The following is a 24,699-nucleotide window of genomic DNA, read 5'->3' as shown; positions in this document are numbered from 1 at the left end:
GTATGCACATGCCCCAAGCTGTAAGTAAACTTTTTTAACTGGAAAGTAAACGCGTAAAAGATAAATCAGCTCGTAGATCGAGAAGAGGAATATCTGTGTATAGGTGCTTAAGATGATTCCGGATAATGTAGTTTTAAGTATTGAGCAACAGTTTTCCGATTACCTAACCTATAGAACTATAGCTTGAATAACTATTGTATTTTTTATATATTTAGAAAATACCATTAAAGCTATTTACTTAGCTGTACAAATGGCGCAATGCGCTTTTATTAATGGCAAGGGCTTCCTATTTCTAAATACCTACAAGAAAACCTATGGGGCTAGTGATGAGAGAAATAAGATACATTCTTTCAATAAATTTATTTAAAAAATAACATTAACTTACATTACTAAAATTAATTAATCACAATAATATCTTAAAGGAAAACTTTATAATTTAACATTTTCTTACTTAAGTACTAACTCTAATTAACTTTGGAACCTGAGGAATTGTGTATAAAATAGACCTTTAAATAGTAACCCCTTATTATTAAATTGTGCATTCACACTGGTTTTTCCAAATTTTATGAGATACTTTTCTAATTGTACCTATATTGACAGGTAGATGTACTATATTTCCCACAAGATGAGCAAAACCATTACTAGAACACCTTCCTCTAGCTATCCTAGTAGGTAAGCTACTCATAACTAGGACCTGTCGTAAAATTCAAAATAATATTAATTTTATTTTAAAGCAGTTTAATGTTTCTTGGAATTATACAGCCGTCATTGCGATCGGAACTCACAGACTTATCTATAAACAACATAATAATAATGTTTGCTACATCGCTAACTTCCCTGATTAAACGCACGTGCGCGGACCTCTCCATATGCTGATATTTACATTAATGCTAGATAGCCAGACAGGCGACCTAATTGTAACTTTAATAAAAAATAACAACCATTAACTGCAGTACTTACATAGAAAATGAAATCAGAATACTTTACATTAGAGAGAATTTTCAGTTAAACATTAAGTAGTACAATAAACCATTGATTGAGATAGGTACTATAGATATGAGATTTTTTACAAAAAGAACATCTTTTCTTTAGGGGTGTCCCGTGTAGTGTTGCCATTCTGCGCAGGAAGGGTGGAGATGTGAGGGCATGGGCGCGTACAGCGGCGGCGCGTGGTGGGACAGACTGTGGGAGTAACGTGGCTGGAGCTCGTGGTAGTCGGGAACTGGAGCCGGTGGCTTCAGGTATTGGTCGAGCTCTGCGCCATCGGGTGGGCCGTCCAGCAGTGCACCGTCCACTTCTATCCTGGAGAAGTCTATTTGGGACCTGTTAAAAACATAAAGCGTAAGTAATAAACCTTTATGATCCTGTAGTTCATCGGCTTGCTTAAGAGCAAATACCGGTAAGCCGGTATTTGTTTTTTATCGGTCACAACTTCCAAGGCTTTCTATACAGACCTGTCAGGCGACGGCTCCCGCTTTAGCCGCGCGGTGGAGGCGGGCGGTGGCTTGCGCCGGCGCGGCTGATACTTGTAGTCGGGATACTCTCGCTTGTGCTGTGTGCGCAGCTTGTCTGCCTCCTTCACGAATGGCAGCTTCTCTTCTTCGCTTAGACTCCTGAAACAAAAGAAGAATTAGAAAATTGGACTAGGGAATCATTTACGGACTACTTCGGCCTGACTTGATGCGCACACGCAGCACTGGTGGGAAATATTTTGTAATGTTCAATACAGACAACAGTTCATACAAAAAAATTGCCTCGTAATTTTTGTGGAAAAATTAATGAATCACTTAAACTGTTGTATATGATTAGGCAATTTTCTGGTAGATACTAACTCATACCTTATATTAACATTTCGTCTCATTCCAGAGCCCTAACAATAAGGCAGAATGTGCTACAAATAAAACTAAAATCCCGATTATCTTCAAATTAAAAGAGACTAACGTTGAATCACGCTGGAATGTTCATTTTTTGTGGAGCGTGGTGCCAGTTAGATAGCATCGCGACTATTTCCAGATGCGGGTTAAATGTTCCGTGGCTGTCTGCAACTTGTATCATCCAATAGGTACAGTAGGTACCAGGGCAGAGGTCGCGACGGGTCATCACAGCCGTATCACTTCAGTTTAAGGTTTAGAGTGCACTACCAGTTAATAATAATTGCTTCTACAAATCAACCGAAAAAAAAGTCATTTGAGGTGCTTTTGTGAAGAATTACCTTCAAGGCACTATACAAAACTTTACGCGTTTTAGAATGACACAACCTATAAGAAAAAGAAAATTTCACGTATTATTCTAGCCCTGTGTACCTAATAAGTAGCTCTAAGGCCAGGCGCCTAAGAATACAATTGACATATCCTCGTCATATGACCTATGGTCGCTGGTTTGTCATTGCCTGTGTCACAGTGACAATGTTACATTTTAACGCAACATTTTTATTGCCGACATCAGATGTTTACGGGATGGGCAGTGACCGTAATACGGTCGTCTAGTGCGTTGTCTGCGATATAATTAGTACTCCTCCAGATAATTTATATTTGTCTGCGACAGAATCTAACATCTGACCTCGTTAATTACCTACTACTTCATTAGACCGCTGATTTTCAGATGTCTGCGATTAAATATAAACTTTTTTGGTTTATAATTGGAAAACTATTTCAAAAGAGTTGTGAGTTGCCAGCGTAAGTTGATAATAAAATATTGCCGTTCTACTATAAATGTATAACTTAAATGCAACTGGTAGAAAAGAAAGTAGGTACCTAAAATCTTTTCCATAAACAGAGCTTTAAAATTATTTTCAAAGTTGTAAGTAGGTATTTTTACTTAGCTCGAAGCAGCATGATGCAATATGCGGTAGGTATCAACGTTTATCGATAGTATCCGTTGCAAGTGGGACCTTTAACCTTGCTAATCTACGGTCCGCATCATTGGAGCGCGCGCGCGATGACAGTCCGATCCGACCAATCACAACACAGCAATCAACCTCTCTTCATCGACTGTTTTCTTTGATGATTCGAGAGTTTGCCCGCATACCTTGTCATTCTTGTGTCATAATACTGGAGTAGAACGGTGCGGTGTGCCAGCGCAGATCGCGCGGGTGGCCGCGCAGTTGAAACGATAGGTGATATTTACCGACTTCACACTTCTTCATAATTTTGAAAACTGCTTTGTTTAATGCTAGGTAAGTACCTATATTAGACTACCGAATATAGGTAAGTACTTATATGGAAAATATCCTAAAGTTGTGTACGGTACAGTTTGAATACTGGCAACTAAGTCGTTAATGCTTGGAGCGATGACTCAGCAACGTCGCGACCCGCAAAACGCGGTTAATCATCGTGATTCTCGCAAACGATCTCGGTTTCTCTATCGACGCGAATCGATTTCAACAAATTTTCTATTTGAGCGGAGCCCGAATTGGTGCGGCCAAGACTCGAGACAGTTAGAGATGTTATCGAGGCAGTTAGCGGCGATAGCATTTTAATGAGTAAACAATCGATGCACGCCGCGCGGCTGGGCGCCGCACGCGCAACCTCCCGCCTCCCCCTTCTCTCCCGCTCCCCCCTCACTTTCACGGTCCTCCCGCGCTCTGATGGAGAGTCTTGACATCGAGAATTGAGAGTTGCAAGTTTTTTGATGGTATTATTGTAATAGATTCATAGGTTACAGGTTCAATTTCGAAATGAGATTATTTAGTCATATTGTTTGTACTACCTGTACTCATATCGAATTCAAGCCAGGGGAAAAAGTCTAAAATTGCAGTTTCTATATATTTAGAGGGGCATAATGGCCGTTGGTAACGTGTACGTGTAGGTAGGTACATATGGAAGGAAATAACAGTGGTTTAATAAGCTAATGCTCTCTTTCCACGTACAGCGGCGCCTTCGGCATGCGATACCAGGATTTACTACTGAGTGCGCTGCACACAGATGCGGTACTGGGAATATTTTGGACCGGAATTTTGTCGAGATGATTCAGTTTGCAAACTGAAACTGAAACATCCCCGTTAAAATTTATGAATGTTGGTTTCATATAGAGCTGAGAGATTTGCTGTGCAGCCAGGGCTGCTGTTCCGACAGGCGCCGGCGCATCGCCTGCGCGAACAACATGCGCGAGACGCTTGCACGAGTTTATATGTATGTATAAAGGATACTCACTTCCACATGGAGCCAAGTGACTTGCTGAGCTCTGCGTTGTGCAGCGAGGGCCGCTGCTCGGACAGGCGTCGGCGCATCGCCTGTGCGAACACCATGAACGCGTTCATCGGCCTCTTCACGTGTGCGCGACGCATACAGCCGCCGCCCCTGGTGAGGAGATGAAAATATATCAATCAGAATCAATATTCGTTTATTTCATTTCATAATAAATTCTTGGAAAGTATTCTGTCCGTCTCAGGGTTTTGACCTAAGTGCCAATTTTTATCCAAATCGGTGTAGTGGTTTAGGTATCATAAAATATCAGTCAGACACAGGTACTTTCTCATTTATAATATTAGTATGGATGCAGGATCATCAAAGAACACTGGTTGAAAGTCAGTTTATTTAGCTCTATAAGTAATTTACAAACCTATCTATAATCGACTTGGCAAAGTCAGAAGAGGAAATAGACTTCTTACGGTAAATCTTCACTACGATAGCAGTAGGTATCTACAACATATGGACAATATTCAAGCATGAAAATTCCTTAATAAATAAATAAAATCTTAATTGCAAGTAACTATTGACTCATATGTGTTAGCAAATGACTTATTTCTTCTAGTGTTTATATAAAATAAAAAGAACAGAACAGAACAAAAAAATATATAAATAATACATTTTTAATCTCTTAAGTCATTTATTTTTAACCTTACACAAATCTAAAATCTATGTTAGGTATGCATGACGTAATGCCTCTCACAGGCCTGGCATGTAACAAAATGTTACGTAGGTAACTCTATTGGGTTTTGTTATTACTCCTGACTTTACAAACACAGGCGATATTACAACTGGAAATGGTGTAGAGCTGTAAATAGTTGAAGATTTGGCCGCGGCCCGGTCGTGGAGTGAAACAAAAAGCTAATGTTGACATAAACAATCCGAAATGCGCACTTGAGCGGCGCGCTTCGTCGGTACTCAAATTGGTTTAGCTTTCGGCGCGCGCGCGATAATTACTAGGTAACTAAACCCATCAGGGGACGACTATAAACAAAATATATTACGAGTGTTCCTAACGTTATAACATATACCCCTTGCTTTATGTACGTCAGAGTAGGTACGTGTCGAGACACGGACGCGGGGCCCCCCCCGCGCGACTCACGTCATTTTACGCTCGTAAACATCTCTGATTTTACAACATTTTTATTTTCTAGTGCCGTTCGGGTTTCCTCGCGATCTGAATGCTGACAATAAATTATTCTTTTTTCAAATACTGACACGCCACTAAAAGTCGATCGATTTCTAACGGATTACTCTCGGGAAGCAATATGAGCAGGAATAATTACCTTCTGGTTCGGCGAACGCGGGCGGTTTCCTTGTTTATTAGTGGGAACGAGTTCTCGTAACGAAATGTTTTAGGAGAATTTTATTATGGCATGTGAAACTATTGGATTTGAAATAGGAAAGGCCGTGAAGTTGCTGTTGTTAATAAAGTCTACTGCCTAAAGCTATAATGAGAAACATTCCTACGTATCGTATGATCGCTTTTTGTAGGGCGCAGCGGAGGACCTACCGCGCGCACATCTGGTTAGTAACATCGCAGGCTGACAATCACAGATAATGCTCCCTACTCGCACTCAACTCTGATTGCAGACCCGCCCGACAGACGAACTTATGAATTATGAAAGGCCAAAAAAGAAAATCAAAATTAAAAAATTTGACGCGTCGGTAGGTAGGGCCTTAGATCATCTTACGACGGATGTACCTCTGATTAACCCAAACGAGAATATTATAGTCGGGAGTCGTAAGGTAATGTTAGCATCGCGCCTGTACGAAGGGATAGGCAGAGGTGTATTTAGATAGTGTATACTGTACACGTGGATATCTAGTACCATTATAACAATATATCATTGCCACCTATGTTTAGCCTATGTACAACCATAATTTCAAATAAAATATGCTTTTGTACAGTAAAAATCACAATAGAAGTCCATTTTGACGTTTTATTATCGACATAATTGTAAGTTTCAATTTTCATTTTATGTTTATAAATTTATAATTTATAAATTTTATACTTTCCTATTGACTTGCGATTACTATGAACGTGACTGACAGGTATCAAAATGAACTTCCCCCGTCATTTACTTTAGTAAGTAATTTGCCATCTTCAAAATTACGCAGTAGGGATGCCCTTTACGATTATCAGTAGTTTCGTACCTCCCTTGCATTTAACGTTTTCGTTTGCTTGCATTTAGCGTACTAGGTATGTGGAAAAATCCTGATGCGCTGTCAGTGGTCATTAAAGTTCTATCTATCTACTCAGCCCGTATCCACCCGCTAATAGGTCTCCTCTCATTCACGCCATCCTTTCCGGTCCTGTGCAAGTGTCACCCATTGCTTTTCGGCGTACCTCACAATGTCATCCAACCATCGTGCATGGTCTGACTCCATTCAGTAACAGCCAAAATAAAGTTACTTACCAATAAGAAATAGGTAAGCATTTTAACAAAATAATTAAAAGTTGTGTTCTTACGATACGAAGTTTTAAAGGGTTTAAGTATTATGGGTGAACGTTTGACATTTTGTGACAAAAAGTTTTATAGTCGCGCCTGGCATGATTTACTACCGATTTCACAGTCGCCGGCCGACACGTGTCGTTAACTGTTATGAATATTATGATGTACTTCTTTACACTAATAAAAATGCGTATAAAGGCCTTACGTAATATAACACGATTTGTTCGACTAGTTACGTACGACTTTATATTTAGAGCTAGGAATCAAGCATGTGGTTGACTCTACATAGAAAATACTTTCTACTCGGCTGGATTGTCTGAAGACACGTGAATGCTTTCCTTGGTAATAGGTACTTAGTTAATCTTACGATGGTTGTCTCTGCCTAGTCATACAAGAAAGATAGTCGGGAGTTGATAGGTGCGGAATTTTGTATTACACTTACACCGCAAACGAAATCCCGCGTCCCTCTCTGCTTTTCTCGCTTCCCGGCTCTGTTTGCAGTAAATAAAGCTTCAGTCGGACATCGGTGGGTGCTGAGAGCTTTTAGGAGCTATAGACAACCAATTCCTTAAATCTTTTTCCTTCACATCGATTTCACGGGACGTTTGCGATAGAAATCAAACATCACTTTGAAAATTCAGTTAATACACCTATTATTATTGTACCTATTATTGTATTTGTTTCTGGTTTACATTGGACTCTAGACGAAAGATATTGCCGGGAAGATATTGCTTCGTTGGCAATAAGGCGTAATTGATTGTAATAAGCTAGTTTCCAACTAGTCAAGTCAGTTACTTTTTACTAAATGTCAAAACACAAAATTACTATGGAATTTGTATGAAAAAGCAAGTACATTGTGATGTCATAGAAAAACGTGATAAAATGTCGGACTTATTATTACGTTTTTCTTGATTAAAATTCATTAAATTAGTTAAATATCAAAAAGAAAATGTTTTTCGTTTGTTCTAGATCTGTCTTTATTTAGTATTAATTATAATTTAATAATTTATCTTGAACCTAGTACAAAACCCAAATGTTTATGTGTTGTATTGTAAGGTTTTATTTAACAACTTTTCAAATTGTGTTCGACACGTGGCGTGTCGACAGCAATACATCACAGTAGGTACAACCTGAGCCTTTGTTTTCAACTCCGCGCGCGGGGAACGCCGGGGGCAATAACTAGGTCCAATCCTAGTGTAATTTATTACTATAAACATTAAGCGACAATGGCTCATGTTTTCGTTTGGAGGGCTCTGTCAGCAAAACTATTTCGGGCTATAAATAGGCGTCTATTTTTTAGAACTGGGAGGTTAAAATGGCCACATCGAAGCAAATTATATAAGAAAGCAATATTATTGCAATTTGACATTTGCGCATATAAGTAAACTAAGTGCGCAATGCAAACAAATGTCAAATAGCAGTATTGCTTTCTTGGGTGAATTGCTTCGATGTGGCCAACCATGTTTGTGGCCATGTTCTATAGTATGTATAAGTTCACAGTATTACCTACATTTTGTATTTTAATAAAATATTTGGTCCGTTGGTCCCGGGCTACTAGCCCAAATACGTATGCTCCATACCCCCTCCGGTTCATTCAGAGGGGCATGTGCCCAGCAGTGGGACGTATATAGGCTGTTTATGTTTATGTTATGTAAGTACATATAATATTTTTGAGAAGTCGTAAGAAAATCTCGAAAAATGTCATTCTGATTTTATTTTGTTGATGTTGAATTGTGTCTATTCCTATGCATGTTTTTTAAGTTATGAAATCTAGGTTGGTTGGTTTAAACGAGCTTTATGTAAGTATTACTAGGAAATACCTATGATAAAGGCTTCCCAGATACAACACGACAGCTAATGTACTAAGGAAAGCTCGCTAACATTTTAAGAATCATTTGTTCTTTGGTCTAGACTAGGCATAGTGCCGGGGTGTACTGCAGAGGAGGCCATTGGCTGGGGAAGTCGTAAACCCGACAGCTGTCATCTGCGGCACGCCCACGCTATTTCTGCCTTTCAGTGCGCCTGCGCCGCCCGCGCGTCCTAACGCACTACGCCGCATAAATTAGCGAAATGTCCTAGACGGCTTTGAAAACAGGATAATATGAACGGGTGAAAGTCCGAGCTTCCTATTTCGGGTATGTGCAGGGCTGGTTTGAACGGTCTGTCCGCTGATCTATCTTCTTCTTATCGTGTGGGTTGTGAGGTGGAATACCAGCCTCATCAACCCTGGTGTCAGGGTTATGATTGAGCCGCCAAAGGCCACTAACATGGCTCATGTAACGATCTACGATCTATGAGTTCCTAGTTTAATAAGTTTAGATTAGTAAGTAGTAGGTGCTGTAGAATCAGATAAGAATATATCCACATGCTTGTTTTCAATCAGCGTCAGAACATAAATAGAATAAGCTATACATATTTAAACTCCCATAGTTAGACCTCCCTTCGAGCTTGGGAATCTGAGTCGTATTGAATCGATAGGGGCATCATCTTGCCCGGTCGCAGGAATGTAAATCCGCTGTTCAGCGGCCTGACCTTCAGCTTCACTCATCACTAATCTGTGGAGCTTGAGATTGGAATATGGTAGATTATAGTAGGATGTTAAATAGGTATTTTGTAGATATTTATTAAGTTCTACTTTAGGTAAGTACTTAGATCTCAGACGATGGATTTCTTCAACAGACAGTCCTTTCTCAATGACAATTCAGTCCAATGTCTTGTAACTTCAGAAGAACACTTGAGAGTTGTGTTTATAAGAGACCATAACGACATATTAACAGTGTTTAGTGAAAGGGTAGTAAATCTCCCCCGCTTGCGCCGGACTGACTGCAGGGTACGCTGCGCCCGCGCACGTTATCTTTACAGCCACGTTACTGCCCATAAACAATTAATGGCGATGTAAACGGGAGCTAACTGATGCTTGATACACAGGGGTGAGCAGAAAAACGTGGGATCAACATTATGATACCGAAGATTAAATATTACAGACTGTGTAGGAGTCGGTCACACGTTGCGATATTTAAAATAACATCCTTTTGCCACACTCATAATAGGATGTTTGACACAGTTTAAATCATGAGTTCTTTTTAACTTTTCTTCTGTACTTCACGTAGCTATATTTTTTTTTTGACGTGACTTATTGTAGATTTGCCGCAGATGGCATTAACGACTTGGCCGGACAAATGGGGAGCGCTGAAGGCTCTCACCCGGTACAACGTTTAAGACAACAGTCCTGAGAGTGCCCAGTTGGGCGCGTACCTCGGCTCAGGGCGTCGTCTGAGAGGAAAAATATTTGAAAGAATTAATCGACCCTAGTGGGTCTGGGCTGAGTGGGATAAGCGTTGATTGAGGGAAATCGTCGACCACGCCGGCGGGGTCGTTATCGCGGTCCTGAAGTTTTAGGTGTCGCGCCTTTATGGTTAGAGTAATCGGGTCGTCGGAAACTCCTCACCGAGCTTTCTGTTAGACCAACCCGGTAGATGCATGTTCCGTACTACAACCCTATTACGTCCACATATAAAACTAGCACTTGACCACGCGGCTTATCACCACACTCATGATCTGACCCTCGATGCAGCGATTGCCAACCACACCTGTTGAGCTGTGGGAAAATAATGGCAAGGGGTGGACAGTTAGTTTCTGGGGAGTTCCATCGTTATCATTCGTCACTGACTTGAATAATGAATGAAATGAAATATTTTATTTGGATATTTATCCATATTTTGTTAGTAACAGAATATTGTATCGTTTGACCGTTTCGTTTTATAATAAATTTCATTTTCGTTTTTATAATAATCCGAATCGACGTGCATTTTGGAAACCGACTTCATAGTAGAATTTGTGCTGCATAAAGATCTAAATAATAGAGACAAATCTTTATTTTTTTGAAGATTTCTGACATTATTATCATCATCTTCCTAGCATTATCCTGTTCTTCACAGGGTCCGCTTACCTAACCTGAGGATTTGACAGGTCCGATTTTTTACAGGAATAACTGCCTGTCTGACCTTCCGACCCGCGAAGGGAAAACCAGCCCAATATAGGTTAGGTAACTTATTATGTCCGAAAATTCATTTCTCGGGAATGTGGGTTTCCTCACGATGTTTTCCGTCACCGCTGAGCACGTGATAATGCAAACGTGAATTTGAAAACAAATTTGACTATAATTGGCCTGTGCTAGATCGAACCTGCGACTTCAAAGTGAGAGGCAAGCGTTCTACCAACTTGGCTACCACGGCTCTGACATGAAGGTTTATGACATGTTATTTTTATTTTCAAAATCATTTCAAATCACACTTTAGAAAGTAGAGCTCTACCAATATATACCTATTGAAACCTATTGGATTGTGGATAATATTCTATTTGATTGAACCCTATTTATTTATTATTCGATAAAATGTCCACATTATCAGTTCATGTGGCGGAATTTACATCAATTGTACTATTTGTCAACTATACTTTTATAAGGGTAAGTTGATAGATAACATACCCCCATAAAGTTATCAAAGTCAACTTTCACATGTTATGGAATTTAGGAATACTTAATTATATTGTCGATAAAAGGGGACAAATTTTCACACAAGTTTTGTTCAAATACTTGTCTATATCGCGATAAAGATATCACAGTGTTGTGTCAATAGAAGATTATATTATTTGATGTAATAAGTACTTAACTATAATATTACATAAATCTTTGGAGAGAATTTATTAGGTTTCAATATAAAACTTTAGTAGGTACCTACCGATATATTGAGATCAATGCATTATCTCTCTCGAATGAAGTACCTAGTTCTTAAAGACTTTAAATTTTAAAAGAATAATTACAATAACACAAATGCAAAGCGAATTCAAGTGAGTCAAGTCGTATTTCAGTCAGAATGAAATACTCCTATGGTCACGGTTCTGTACCGTCCAGCCACATAGTTCATGCCATAAGTCATGTCAAAAAAAAGGTTAACCTGCCTACTTATACCTACACTGTTCTATAAGTATACAGTTTTATCCTAATCAATAGAACCGGGTCTGTATTATGTAGGTTTTGCACTCAAAACACCGACACGGGTAATGATGGATATAAATAGTTAGAAGTCAATGGAAAATTAAATAAGTAGGTAGGTAGATACCTACTTCTTTTCTTAAAATAGAGCTATTTTCTTTAGATATTTTTTTTCTCTTCTTCTCCTCGTGGAAGAATGAAGTCAAGAGCAAACCCATCTTAATTAAAAAAAAAAGATCATTGACCTAAACCAATGATTGTCGAATTTGTATTCGAATTCATGTTTGGATCATAAATGATTATCACGTGCTCAGCAGTGAAGGAAAACATCGTAAGGAAACCCACATTCCCGAGAAATGCCTTTTCGAAGGTATGTGACCTAATCTGTGTTGGGCTGGTTTTCCCTTCGCCGATTGGAAGGTCAGACAGGCAGTCGCTTCTGTAAAAAACCGGACCTTTCGTATCTTCAGGTTAGGTAAACGGACCCTGTGAAAAACTATAATGCTAGGGAGATGATTATGAAAAGATCGTCTGAAATATTATGGAATAACATTATCAAGAGGGCGGAGCTAAAGGCAATATGTACCTATATTATTATATTATATAGGAGCAGCTATTGGTGATAAAACAGAGTTTCGGGGAATTGGATCGGATTGGCATACAGGAAACAGCCGAACTGATAGTTTATACGTTTATCACTCGCCTATGCAGCACGATCGTATGTAATGAAAAGTAAATCATAATTAAATACGGTTAAAAGTTTTTATATTTATCATTGAAATGAAATGAAAAATTGACATAAATGTGGTAAGTATATCGATGGAAGAAGCTTATAGCGCTCAGCACATTTAGTCATGTTGTGACATACAATAGTAACTACTTACATTAAGTACTGAAAAATATTACAAAAAATACTTACTTATCTATATAAAAAAGAAAGATAAAACAAATAAACCTATTTATATTCTGAAAAAATACACAAATTACACATTTACACATAGCATCACCCTTGTCTCCACGAAGCGGTAGGAAGAGGTGTAAAGTATTAACATCCACTCCTCGCCAGCTATGTTTAAGTTTTTGTCGAAAACATCTTGCCAAAATGTAATGCCAACTTGCACTAGCTGATAAACTGTGTTGTAGCTGGTGTGGTGTTATATTCTACATACATACATACATAAACTAACGCCCATTCCCCACCGGGGTAAGCAGAGACTATAGAATTTAATTTGCTTCGATCCTGACACACTTCTCTTGCTTCCTCCACATTCACTCACGTCGGTTTAGAGTAGACGAAGTAGTCGGCTATATTCTAAATCTAAAAAACTAACAGATATTAGATACTTAGCTTTGTATCGTATCGTCAAGTATTAAAACGGGCATTTGATTTTACCTATCAAAATATTTGTTTGTGTCTTACCATAACGTGTCTTCAAATCATGACCATCTCAACATTTATTGGTAGCATGTTTTATAGCGGAGTAATGAGCAAGTCCTTGACTTACATCGGTGGACTCAATTAGTATGAAGTATGAGGGTGACTGTCGCTGGAGTGGCGAGTGGTGTGATGCATGGGAACGCATCTGTGTCCACACTGAGCTGATAAAGTCGCTGCCACTGATAAACGAGTACTAGGTAATGTACAGACGTGCAACAACATTAGGGGAGTAAAAAGGAATTTATGGGAAAATAAACGATTTGCTTAAAAAATCGTGGAGCAAATTATTATTTTTAAGTCTAAAATACTTCCGGTAATGCCTCAGAGCAACACGGGCATCAAGGTTGCTGTATTATTTTATTTTGAAAGAAAAACGTCTAGAGAACTAAAATTATCAATTTTGTATTGGAAGTCAAAACACATAACCCGTACAGTCGTGAGCAATATAATGTATCCACTTTATGACTCTGTCGCACTAACATACCTATTTCACATTTAGTGAGACTTACAGTTCAATTTGTCAAAAAAGTTAATGTGACATGGTACTAAAGTGTATACATATTAACGCTCGTGACCGTACATAAGCTCACGACTATACCCCAATTGGGGTAGGTAGTGAATAACCTACCCAGAAAAGTGGTTTCAAATGTACTTTGACGTTCTGTCTCCGAACTAAAAAGGTTACGGTAATGGGCATAAGTTTAGGTAAGTACCTGCTTACGTATCTATCTGAAAAATTCAAGATCTGAAAGGCCCGTCACAATCTGTGGCAATTGCGGCAGCAGAAAGCACTGGAGTTAATCGTAAGTGCCACTCCAATTGGCGTCACTTTCGTATATTAGCTACTTAAACCCATGTAATATATTAAAATAAAATGCTGATAGATTTTCTAAGGATCTAACCAAGTACCATTCGTTTAATTAAACATAAACAAAATTAAACGAATGAAAATGATGAATTACTCCAGGATCGGTAAGGATGGTCATTGACGTCCAAATTCGCTACACGAGAGAATAGAAACAAATGTCTATACCTACATAATTTGATAATTTTAAATTTATTTATTCCATATTTTTATTAAATGTACTTATAAGTACATTTGTACTTATATTCCAAAAAATAAATAAATTAATTAATTAATTTATATAAATAAATTTAAAATTATCAAATTATGTAGGTATAGACATTTGTGTCTATTCTCTCGTGTCCCCAGCAGCGTTTGCCCAGCAGTGGGCGTCGTCGTACGGCTGATGATGATGACTTATAAAAATAAATAATTATGCAATATTTTGTGTTTTCTTTTTAAAGAACGTCTACGGCCCTGTGCTGAGGTTTCTCTTGCAGCTTCTATTCCCCGGCTATACAGGTTGTGAGAAACTGCAGTAGTTTTAGGCGGATTTGACGTTCGTCATGTAAAAAATAACGATTCAAAGTGTAACTATGTTACCTACTATATACATAAAGTCACGCCTATTTCCCACCAGGGTAAGCAGAGACTAGAATTCCATTTGCTTCGATCATGACACATTACCCACCTACCGAATGTACCGAATGTATGTATGTGTTTATGTTACCTACTGAATACAGATATTTTATAATTTGGAATTGAAATTACAAAAAACTAACCCGATATCGAATAATCAAAATGATGTATTATTCTGTATCTAACCAAATCCTGGCGCAATGGCGGCGGCGGTGTACGGCGCGTCGTATTTGAATCACCTTAGTTGACTCAACACTAACGCAACCCCTGAAAGTAAACTTCGATTCTACACACACCGGCACTAGCTACCAGTGGAAACTTGTACCGCATCGCGAATAGTTTAGCGAGTGGAAGCGTACCAAATAAGCTGGGCTGCGGTAATGAACAGCGCGGTGCTAACTGCCAGCATTACCGCCGCACCGCTAACTCGCGCGCCGAGATTACACTCTGTCAATATTTAGACCGACTCCCTACAAAATGGGCTCCTGTACATGTATATGTTTGACCAGCCTAGACTGCTAAAGAGATATCTAGACATCTGGAATAAATTCAGCATGACTCCGTCTTCATGTAATCTACAAGCTCTTATAAAAAGTAAATTGCAACTGAACGTCTATAATGCAGAACACGATAATTTATCTGAGGTAAAAGAATCCTGTAAAGAATCCAGTCCTGAATAACTCCACCAACCCGCAATGGGGTAGCGTGGTGGAGTATGCTCCATACCATCTCCGGTTGATTGAGGGGAGGCCATGTTACCATAACGTTATGTAAAAGAATATTAAATACAAAGAGACATAGTTAAAAAAGTTTCCATATTGAAAGAAAATATTTTTGGGAGTGAATGGTTATTTTACAATAAGCTGGCTGAATGAAAAAAAGGAAAAAAATAATTCATCGCTATTAAATCAGAAAACGAAAACATTTTTTTCATTGTATGGCTTTTTAGTATTTTTTTTTCATAAAAGTTGGCCATTATGAAATGGAATGAAATCTCTTACAGGCTAAAATCTGATATAGACTAGAGCAACACGTTGTTATTTAAAAATACCAACATAATATGTTTTTTACTACTTACAAGTAAGCGCAATTTAAAGATTGGTATACTTAAGTCCATTATTTTATGAAAAGGTGTTAAGTTAAATAATAATAATTTTTATGTCTTATATGTGTTTGTTTCAGTCGAATTGGTTTTTACTGTAATGGCTGAATGTAAAACTGTAAAATAAAATAAGTAGTATTAATTAACTGTGAATACCTCATTTTAGAGTAAGTATTTTACTTTTATTCCTCCCATTTTCAGCGATGTGCCTTAAATTTAGAACTTTTCTTCTAGTACTTTGATTTACAACTGCACGGTACGTATTTTCGCTCATCACAAAACCATCCTGACACACTATTTGTACAGGATTAAGAGTTCAAATGTCAAAGTGCGCCCACGCAGCGCAAACAGGGCGCAAGTTCCGCCGGCACCTGTGTCAGGCGGTGCACGCGCATTGTTTGCGCCCCCACTTACTGCGCATGCTCCAACCGCTGCGCACACTGTTTGCGCGCAGCGGTCGCGCAGGCGCGGAAGCCCTAATCTGCCGGCCTTTTCAAAGGGAACGACGCATGTTGATGAATCCTGCAAACTAAGACGATGGGCTAAGACATTGGGGGTAATAAAGGAAGTTTAAAACAGTAATAAATTCTGATGGATGTTTTGGGGTAAATGTAGGTATAACTTGTCCTTTTGGATCAAAGGGTTCTTAGTAGATTCTTTACATTTCGAGGCTTGAGTTAGTTTAATTTAACTTAGTCGGTTGGACAACAACGATAATTCCGTTTCCTTTACCCTCTTTAACCACGCTGTCGAAATGCCAGATATGTACATAGTGGCAATATTTTGCATACAACTCCGGTTAAATAGACTGGTCAGTGTAATACTATTTATAGTAAGTATAATTTTATTTAATTTTAGTACCTAGCTAAAAACTAGACTTACACACTTATCCACACCCCCACCCACACTCCCTCACTTTGACTTTTTTTTAATTAAGATGGGTTTGCTCTTGACTTCGTTCTTCCACGAGGATAAGAAGAGATCGACGGACTTACTTTATTGTAGACTTTTATGACAGTAGAAAAAGCAAAAATGGTGTGTTAGGATAGTAGTAAATGGAATTCCGTGGTCTCTCTACCCTGACGGGAAATAGGCGTTATATTATGTGTATCTTTTTGACGTGACTTAGGTACCTATTGTAGATTTGTCTCAGATGATATTCAATAGGTACATATGCATTAACTTTTGTTCAGTTCTTTGAATTAAAAATCTACCAACTTATTTCACAGAATTTCTGTCGTTTTTTTGCGATTGCTTCAATAAGCCGGGAACTCCCGCAGGACTAGATAAGAACTTCAACTCCCCTCCCTCCCACTCCTTCTTATTCCCCCCACCCCCTCCACTCCCCTCACCGGTGGGAATGTTTGTCCACACTATCTGCGGAAATAAATCCCAGAACACAGGAACATGATAACATCTTTGTGGTGAAAAAACTTGTAAGGTAACGTAGAGGGTAAAGTTAAGGAGGGTGCTATGATGATATGGAGTTGTATTCTGTGTCATTCCTTCTAAGTTATAGAAATTAACATAACATACAGGGTGTTAGTGACATCGTAACGAATTCTGAGGGGGATGATTCAAACCATGATTCTGAGTTAGAATTTTCCGTCGCAAAATTCATGATTTTTTTTAGTTTTTTAAATTATTTTCAATTCTATACTTTCACGATCGAAAATTCCACTTGATATTAGCTTAGAATAATGAGCTGAATCATCCCTCTCGGTTTTTTTACGATGTCACTAACATCCTGTATATACATGTGACAAGCAGTATAATGGAGTATGCTCCATAGCCCCTCCGCTTGATTGAGGGGAGGCCTGTGCCCAGCAATGGGATGTATACAGACTAAATTAAAATTTACCCAAAATTATTAATTCAATTTAGAGGAGGGCTGATTATGTAGTAAGTACTTGAATGGATTCCGGAAAGCATTAGTCAAAGATAATAATAAATAATGCATAGAATCCCAATCGACATTCTGACCGGTAGTTGGCCCATAGAATATTCTATTCTGTTCATTTATAATCATGGTATTGAACATAACTTTGATCCAAAGACAATAAGTTTACTTAATATTTCATCGTCATTCTAGGTAAGTACTACTTGGTACCTACTAACTTTATAATAAAGTAAGACAACGAATTTCAAGTGTGTAAACAAAGCTATAATTAATAATTAGATTGATTAAAAAAATAAAAGGTTCAGTAAGATCTACTCTGAATCGGCGGTGTATGAAACGATTGATGAATGTGGCGGAAGCAAGAGAAGTGTGTCAGGATCGAAGAAAATGGAATTCTATAGTCACTGCTTACCCCGGAAATACGCGTGAGTTTATGTATGTAGATTAGATTGATTAAAAGAAGCAAATTTGGGAGAACCTAACTAATACGATTTATGTTTGTCATAACTAAGACTCAAAAGCAGGGGAATTCTCTCTATCCGTTGCATTATTTTCACATGATGGTGGGGTTTGCTTTCGTTTTTTTACCACTTTGCCCTGTCTGACGTGTCGTCTGCGGAAACATTGCAGAGCAGGAACTTGATATTTTTATTGTCATGTTAAATCTGTCAAATAGGTGCTTTCCTAGTCGAGTTTTAAAACTAGTCGCTAGCCAATGTCCTCCGTTTTACAACACGACCGTGACAGATATTCGTCAGCCGGTGACGCGTCTATTCTGAAGGCTGGTTTTTATGGAGTAGGTACTTATGTACTTATATATATATCTCTGCTAATGTAAATAAATAGCAAAGCGATACTTTGGTTTTCAGGCAAGATACCGTACGTATTTATCAGCAAATTCACTTTTTGATAAACGGCAGCTGTTACGGAATTACTTATCTTCTTCGCCATAGCCTTGTGACTAACATTTATACCATGCTCGTAATCCCCAATGGGCAGAGCAGAACCATAAGTAGACAGAAGACAACTCGCAGCCACTCTTTGGAATAAAATCACGAAGTCAGATGTACTTATTCATTTTTTACCTTAACGTATGTTTTCAGTCCAATAAAGAGTTTTGTATTGTATTGTTACCAGCACAACGCATATTATTATGATTTATATTCTCTAAGTATAGAATAAGGAAAAATACTCCGTATAGAACGGCAAGCGTGTGAGCTAGGTTCTCACCCCCTTCGAACTTAGTTTAGACTTGAATCGTATGGTGTCAGGCGTCACACACACAGATGCGCGTGTACGATAATGTCAATGTGTCATCATCATCATCAGCTTATTAACGTCCCCACTGCTCGGGCACGGGCCTTCCCTATGGACGGATAGGGATATCGGGCCTTAAACCACCACGCGGGCCCAGTGCGGATTGGTGGTTATTAACGACTGCTAATGCAGCCGGGACCAACGGCTTAACGTGCCTTCCGAAGCACGGAGGAGCTCGAGATGAAAACTTTTTTTTTGTGGTCACCCATCCTATGACCGGCCTTTGCGAAAGTTGCTTAACTTCAACAATCGCAGACCGAGCGCGTTTACCGCTGCGTCACCGAGCTCCTCATGTCAATGTGTAGTGACTGTGTAAAACGAGGTTGTTTGTATGAAGTGTCTGGGGTGTGCTCTATAGACAAAGACATCATATGATTGCGCTTCCAAGACATGCCGTGCCGGGTATGATAAGGTAGGTTACCTATACTATAAGAAGCTTTTCTCTTCAACCGTGCCATTGCTGAGAGTACTTCTTTGGCTTAGGGACGTAATGCACCACCATCAATACTTGTAGAGCCGTTTGTAAAACCTCATAAATCAATCAAATATCTGAGGGTGGTTTGTCACAATTTGTCCACAGTGACAAATAAGCTCACCGTAGACGATAGCAAGATGTGAAGCACCGCCAGATAGAAGTAATGGCCGGTTGGTTGATAAGATATTCAATTAGAGCGGCTCGGGGCATAAGTTAGCTGAAGAAGCGCCTGTGACCCCGGGTCGGTTAATGCCTATAAATTTACTTAATACTTCTTGGATTCTGACAAAGAGGAAATTATTGGTAAATAGGAAAGGAGTTCGCTACGATAAACTATTTGTATTACATACTTAATTTAAAAAATATTTTCAATAGCCTCTATTAATTATCGTAATTTGATCAACAATAGGTATTTAGTTTAGTAGAATAATAAACAATAGGTATTTAGTTTTATAAAAAAATAAAGTTAAGTACTTAAGCAAAAAGAAACATCAGACAGAAGACATTTTTTTAATTGAGCCTGTAGTTATGTACTTTTATTTCTTTTCTTTTTAGCTTTAGTATATTAAAATAAAATTCATAATATTAGTTTTATATTTACCTATCGTTTGTACTAAGTAATTGTACGTAAGTTAAAAAGAAAAGCTAAGCTGCTATGCCAGCTAAAATTACTCAGTCTAAATTATTTAGTTATTTTTATGCTCACTCCTTTAAGATGAGGTCTTGCCTCCTGCGTGCTTATCCTATCACATTGGGCTATTACGCATATTTATGTATAGCTAATTACGGAATAATTTCTTGTTATTTGGGGTCACTTTAGCAATTAACCATATTATGATAAGATGAAGTAGGTATTTTGCATGTTTCAGTTTATCTTCGCAGAACTGGGGACAATCGATTCTTATGTTGGGGCGTTATATCTATTAATACATAATGTAATGAAAACTATAAGTATGTATGTAATTAGTTTTAAAGTCTTGTAAAACATGAGGTGGTGCTGTTTGCAGATGATACCTCCTTACTTTTTAAAGTAAAGAGACGACAAGATTCCTTTGACGATGTAAACAACGCCATTTCAGAGGTAGTGGATTGGTTTACTGTAAACAACCTGCTACTTAATGAAAATAAAACAAAATATGTTTATTTTACGTTATCGAATGTTAGTAGGCCGCTCGATTCTATTATTGTAAAAAATAAGGAATTGGACCTCACGGATACTGCTGTATTTTTGGGAATTACTTTGGACGCTAAGTTGCAATGGAGTCCTCATATTGATAAGTTGTCCAAAAGGCTCAGCTCAGCAGCATTCGCGGTCAAAAAAATTCGTTTAATAACCGATGTAGAAACCGCGCGATTAGTTTATTTTGCCTACTTCCACAGTCTAATGTCGTACGGCATCTTGCTGTGGGGTCATGCTGCAAATATAAACAGCATTTTTGTTCTGCAAAAGCGAGCCATTCGGGCGATTTACAAATTGGGACCCAAGATGTCACTTAGAAATAAATTTAAAGAAATTAATATTTTAACTTTGGCATCACAATATATCTTTGAAAACTTAATATATGTAAAAAAACATATAGGATTATTTGCAAAAAATAGCGATCGGCATATTGTTAATACCAGGAATAAAAATAAACTTGCTTTACAAGTCAGTCGATTACATAAGATTACTAAATCTTTTAAGGGGCAATGTATACGTTTTTACAATAAGATTCCCATTGACATTCAGAATTTGCCTTTCAACTGTTTTAAGACAGTAGTTAAACAAAAACTTTACAAAAAAGGTTATTATGAAGTTAGTGATTATTTAGAAGATATGAATGCATGGGATTAACTGTCTGAGAACTGATATTAGGCAGCTAAATTACTCAATTGTATACCAATATTTTATGTTTATTTTTATTTTTTTAAAGAACGTCTAGGGCCCTGTGCCGAGGTTTTTCTTGCAGCTTCTTTTCCCCGGCTATACAGGTTGTGAGAAGCTGCAGTAGTTTTAGGCGGATAAGACGTTCGTTATGTAAAATTGACGATTCAAAGTGTAACTATGTTACCTACTGAATAAAGATATTTTTGAATTTGAATTTGAATTAAAAGGCTAGAGGTGGTGATAGTAGATATCTTTATTATTTTTCCTAGGTACTGTTTTCGTAATTTGTTTAACATTACATGAAAAAAGCTTACTTTGCGATCGCCATTTGTATGAGTATGTATAACAATCGTTTCATTATTATAATAAGTAGGTAGGTAAATACACGGTGTCAGCGACATCGTAACGAAAACTTTGATGGATGATTCAGACCATGATCGAAGTGAAATTTTCCGTCGCAAAAGTATGGAACTGAAATTTTTTCCGACAAGAAATTCCATTTGATGTCAACTCAGAATCACGGTCTGTATCATCCCCCTCAGTAATCGTTACAACTAAACTATTGATTTTAAAAGTTTGCAAGGTTTATTTTTAAGTCTATCAAGTAATTGTTATGATTTCTATTGAAATAGGTAAGTATCTTGATTTTCTCCAATAAAATCTACTCATGGGCAGAACATCTACTCAAGGGCGAATCCAAGGCGACAGGTTGGGTCAAGGGTGGTTACTGCAATTTTATCTAATTCTTTACGTAAGCTGCATCTACTAACTATTCATCAACATCATTCACAATCATTCGAAGCAATCGTCAACAAACTGCGTAATATATTAAATGCGGGATGAGTTGTAGTCTTTGCTTATCAATAATGGCTTCGAGTGAATAATAACTTTGTAATTTATAATAAGTTCTTCTCTTTTAAGCCGCCGCTGCCCACTAAAGGCTGTGCAATGGAAAAAATAACTTATAAAATTGCCCTTCCGGCTGCCCAAGTCGTTTAAGATCTTGTTATAATGATAAGATAACATACTTACTTAATATACAACATAACATAACAACACGTTTGTGTCCTAAAGGGGTAGGCAGATGTGTAAAGTATACATATACGTATATTATATACCTACATCCCACTATCCTGGCGGGATTTGATTAAGTTGACACAACAAAACATGTATCCACGTATGGGGTAGGCAGAAGTGTATAGTATATACATCCAACTTCTCGCCAGCTATGATTATGTCCCATGTAATAGGAAGCGAGACTATTGCCATTAACCGGGCAAAAGTCTTGGAAACCACGTGATATCATTTATCTATGATCCTAACACGAATTCAAAGTAACATTAATTATACATATAGGTAATATATCCTATAGAGTACGTTTTAATACTCAGTTCATACCTCCTTTTGTTTACTACCTTCATTCGTAGAGAAACATCAACTCAATACAACAATTAAGAAAAGTGCATTCCTAAATGAATCCGACCACGAAACCCACCTGAAACTTCGAATTTGGTCTCAGGTCATCAGTGAATACGATTCTGTTATTGTATGATAAACAAACTGATATAAAATATTTATAAGCTCCGTAGAGGTACTTGACAAGCCACACTAATTCCATTTCCGATTGCTCTTGCGCCGAATTCGTGGTTACAGAACGGATAGTGTTACATTACGCTTACGAAACTTTCAGTACTTAAATTATTATTATTTATTGAATTCAAGTAAGTAACTAATAACGATTTTAGTAGGTAACACGTGTTAATTATGTAACGGCCTCCGTGGTTCAGTGGTTTGAGCCACACGATCCGAAGGTCCCGGGATCAATCCCGGTGGGACAAATCACGAAAATCATTTGGTGATCCCTAGTTTGGTTAGGACAATGACATGATAAGAACCTATTTTCTCATTAATCGGGTACTCTAAAATACAATGTAATGGCAGAAACATATATATAAAAAAAACAATTGTAGCTTGATATTTGGATCATAATATATTATGTACAGAATTATGTTGGTACTTACATATTGCTTCTCTTTATTTTGATCAGAATAATAATAGGTGGTAAAAGTAATTGTGCCTGGGTGTAATAAAAAGGGCCATCATTTATACCCAAACGACCTCCGTGGTCCAGTGGTTGAGCGTTGGGCTCACGATCCGGAGATCCCGGGTTCGATTCCCGGTGGGGACATATTATCACAAAAATTACTTTGTGGTCCCTAGTTGGTTAGGACATTACAGGCTGATCACCTGATTGTCCGAAAGTAAGACGATCCGTGCTTCGGAAGGCACGTTAAGCCGTTGGTCCCGGTTACTACTTACTGATGTAAGTACGTAGTCGTTATATGAGTCATGTCAGGGGCCTTTGGCGGCTCAATAATAACCCTGACACCAGGGTTGATGAGGTTGGTAATTCACCTCACAACCCACACGATAGAAGAAGAAGATTTATACCCAAAAACAAAGATAAAAGATGCATAAGTCTTCTATTAGAAGGTTAAACTACCAATTTAATTATAATACTAATGTATTTTTAATGTGATTTAAGTGCAATAAAGAGTTTTTGTATTGTATTGTATTGTATTTTATTGTATTGTATTGTTAAATTAAGAAAAATCTGTACAGCGCCATCTATATTGTTTTTGAGGAACGTATTCTGGAATTTTTCTCATTAAGTAGGTTAAGTTTATTAAGTTTCAATCTAAATAAAAGTTGTAAGTAGTTTAATTTATTTACTCGAAATGAAATTAATTGAATGAAATAGAGGTTGTTGAAAAGAAAATCACACAAGAATCACCCTGACACCAGGGTTGATGAGGTTGGTATTCCACCTCACAACCCACACGATAAGAAGAGGAAGACACCAGGATGTGTTTTTAAAAAAGATAAATACATATCGTCACTGGAAAGGCAAAATTACATAAGCGCCGAAATATCCTAAAATAGTAGTCCATCTTATGGTATCTATTGCTAGACTTAGAAATTGAAAAAACAATGTAAGCTTACGTTGACGTTATCTCAATTGGATAAAAATAATTGGTTTGGATTGGATTGGGTAAAAAGTTATAATGAAAAACGAATAAAATACTTGAAACGGCTTTTTCTTGAAGTGGCATTTTGGCGTTTACGTAATTTTGCCTTTCCAGTAACGATATATTTATATATTTTACTTAAGTACAAAGAAACATGTCTGCTTACTTGGCAGGCTGTGGCACGATGGTTTCATAGTTAAAGCTCTGCAGCAGCTTCCCCACAGCTTCGTTGATCTCCACCTTGTCACACGGTCTATGCTCTTCCCAACTCATGGTCACAGTACTGTCCACACTCCACACAAAAAAGTCAAAATAAAATTAAAGTTTTTAAGTTGGTACTATTGGGTGGTAGTTAGTTCGTATGTTTAGTCGCGGGAGCAGCGCGCGTGCGATCCACTCGCGCGCATGGAGTATAAAGAGTCCCTTATGCGCGCGCGCTACTATAAAAGCGC

General features: G+C 37.9%; 1 protein-coding gene across 1 annotated transcript; it reads right to left on the bottom strand.

Annotated features, from left to right (window-relative positions):
• Positions 1 to 398: 398 nt before the first annotated feature.
• Positions 399 to 24,692, bottom strand: LOC126372317 (transcription factor SOX-8-like). The gene is made up of 4 exons (XM_050018018.1): positions 24,414 to 24,692; positions 4,152 to 4,298; positions 1,455 to 1,613; positions 399 to 1,323 (listed from the first exon to the last, which is right to left on the bottom strand). The coding sequence occupies exons 1-4, from the start codon at positions 24,518 to 24,520 to the stop codon at positions 1,089 to 1,091; spliced, it is 648 nt and encodes a 215-aa protein (XP_049873975.1). The 5' UTR covers positions 24,521 to 24,692; the 3' UTR covers positions 399 to 1,088.
• Positions 24,693 to 24,699: the final 7 nt, after the last annotated feature.

This window comes from Pectinophora gossypiella, chromosome 14 (genome assembly GCF_024362695.1).
Source record: "Pectinophora gossypiella chromosome 14, ilPecGoss1.1, whole genome shotgun sequence".
Taxonomy (NCBI): domain Eukaryota; kingdom Metazoa; phylum Arthropoda; class Insecta; order Lepidoptera; family Gelechiidae; genus Pectinophora; species Pectinophora gossypiella.
Note: the sequence above shows the minus strand (reverse complement) of the source record. Positions and strands in the feature narration are given on the sequence as shown.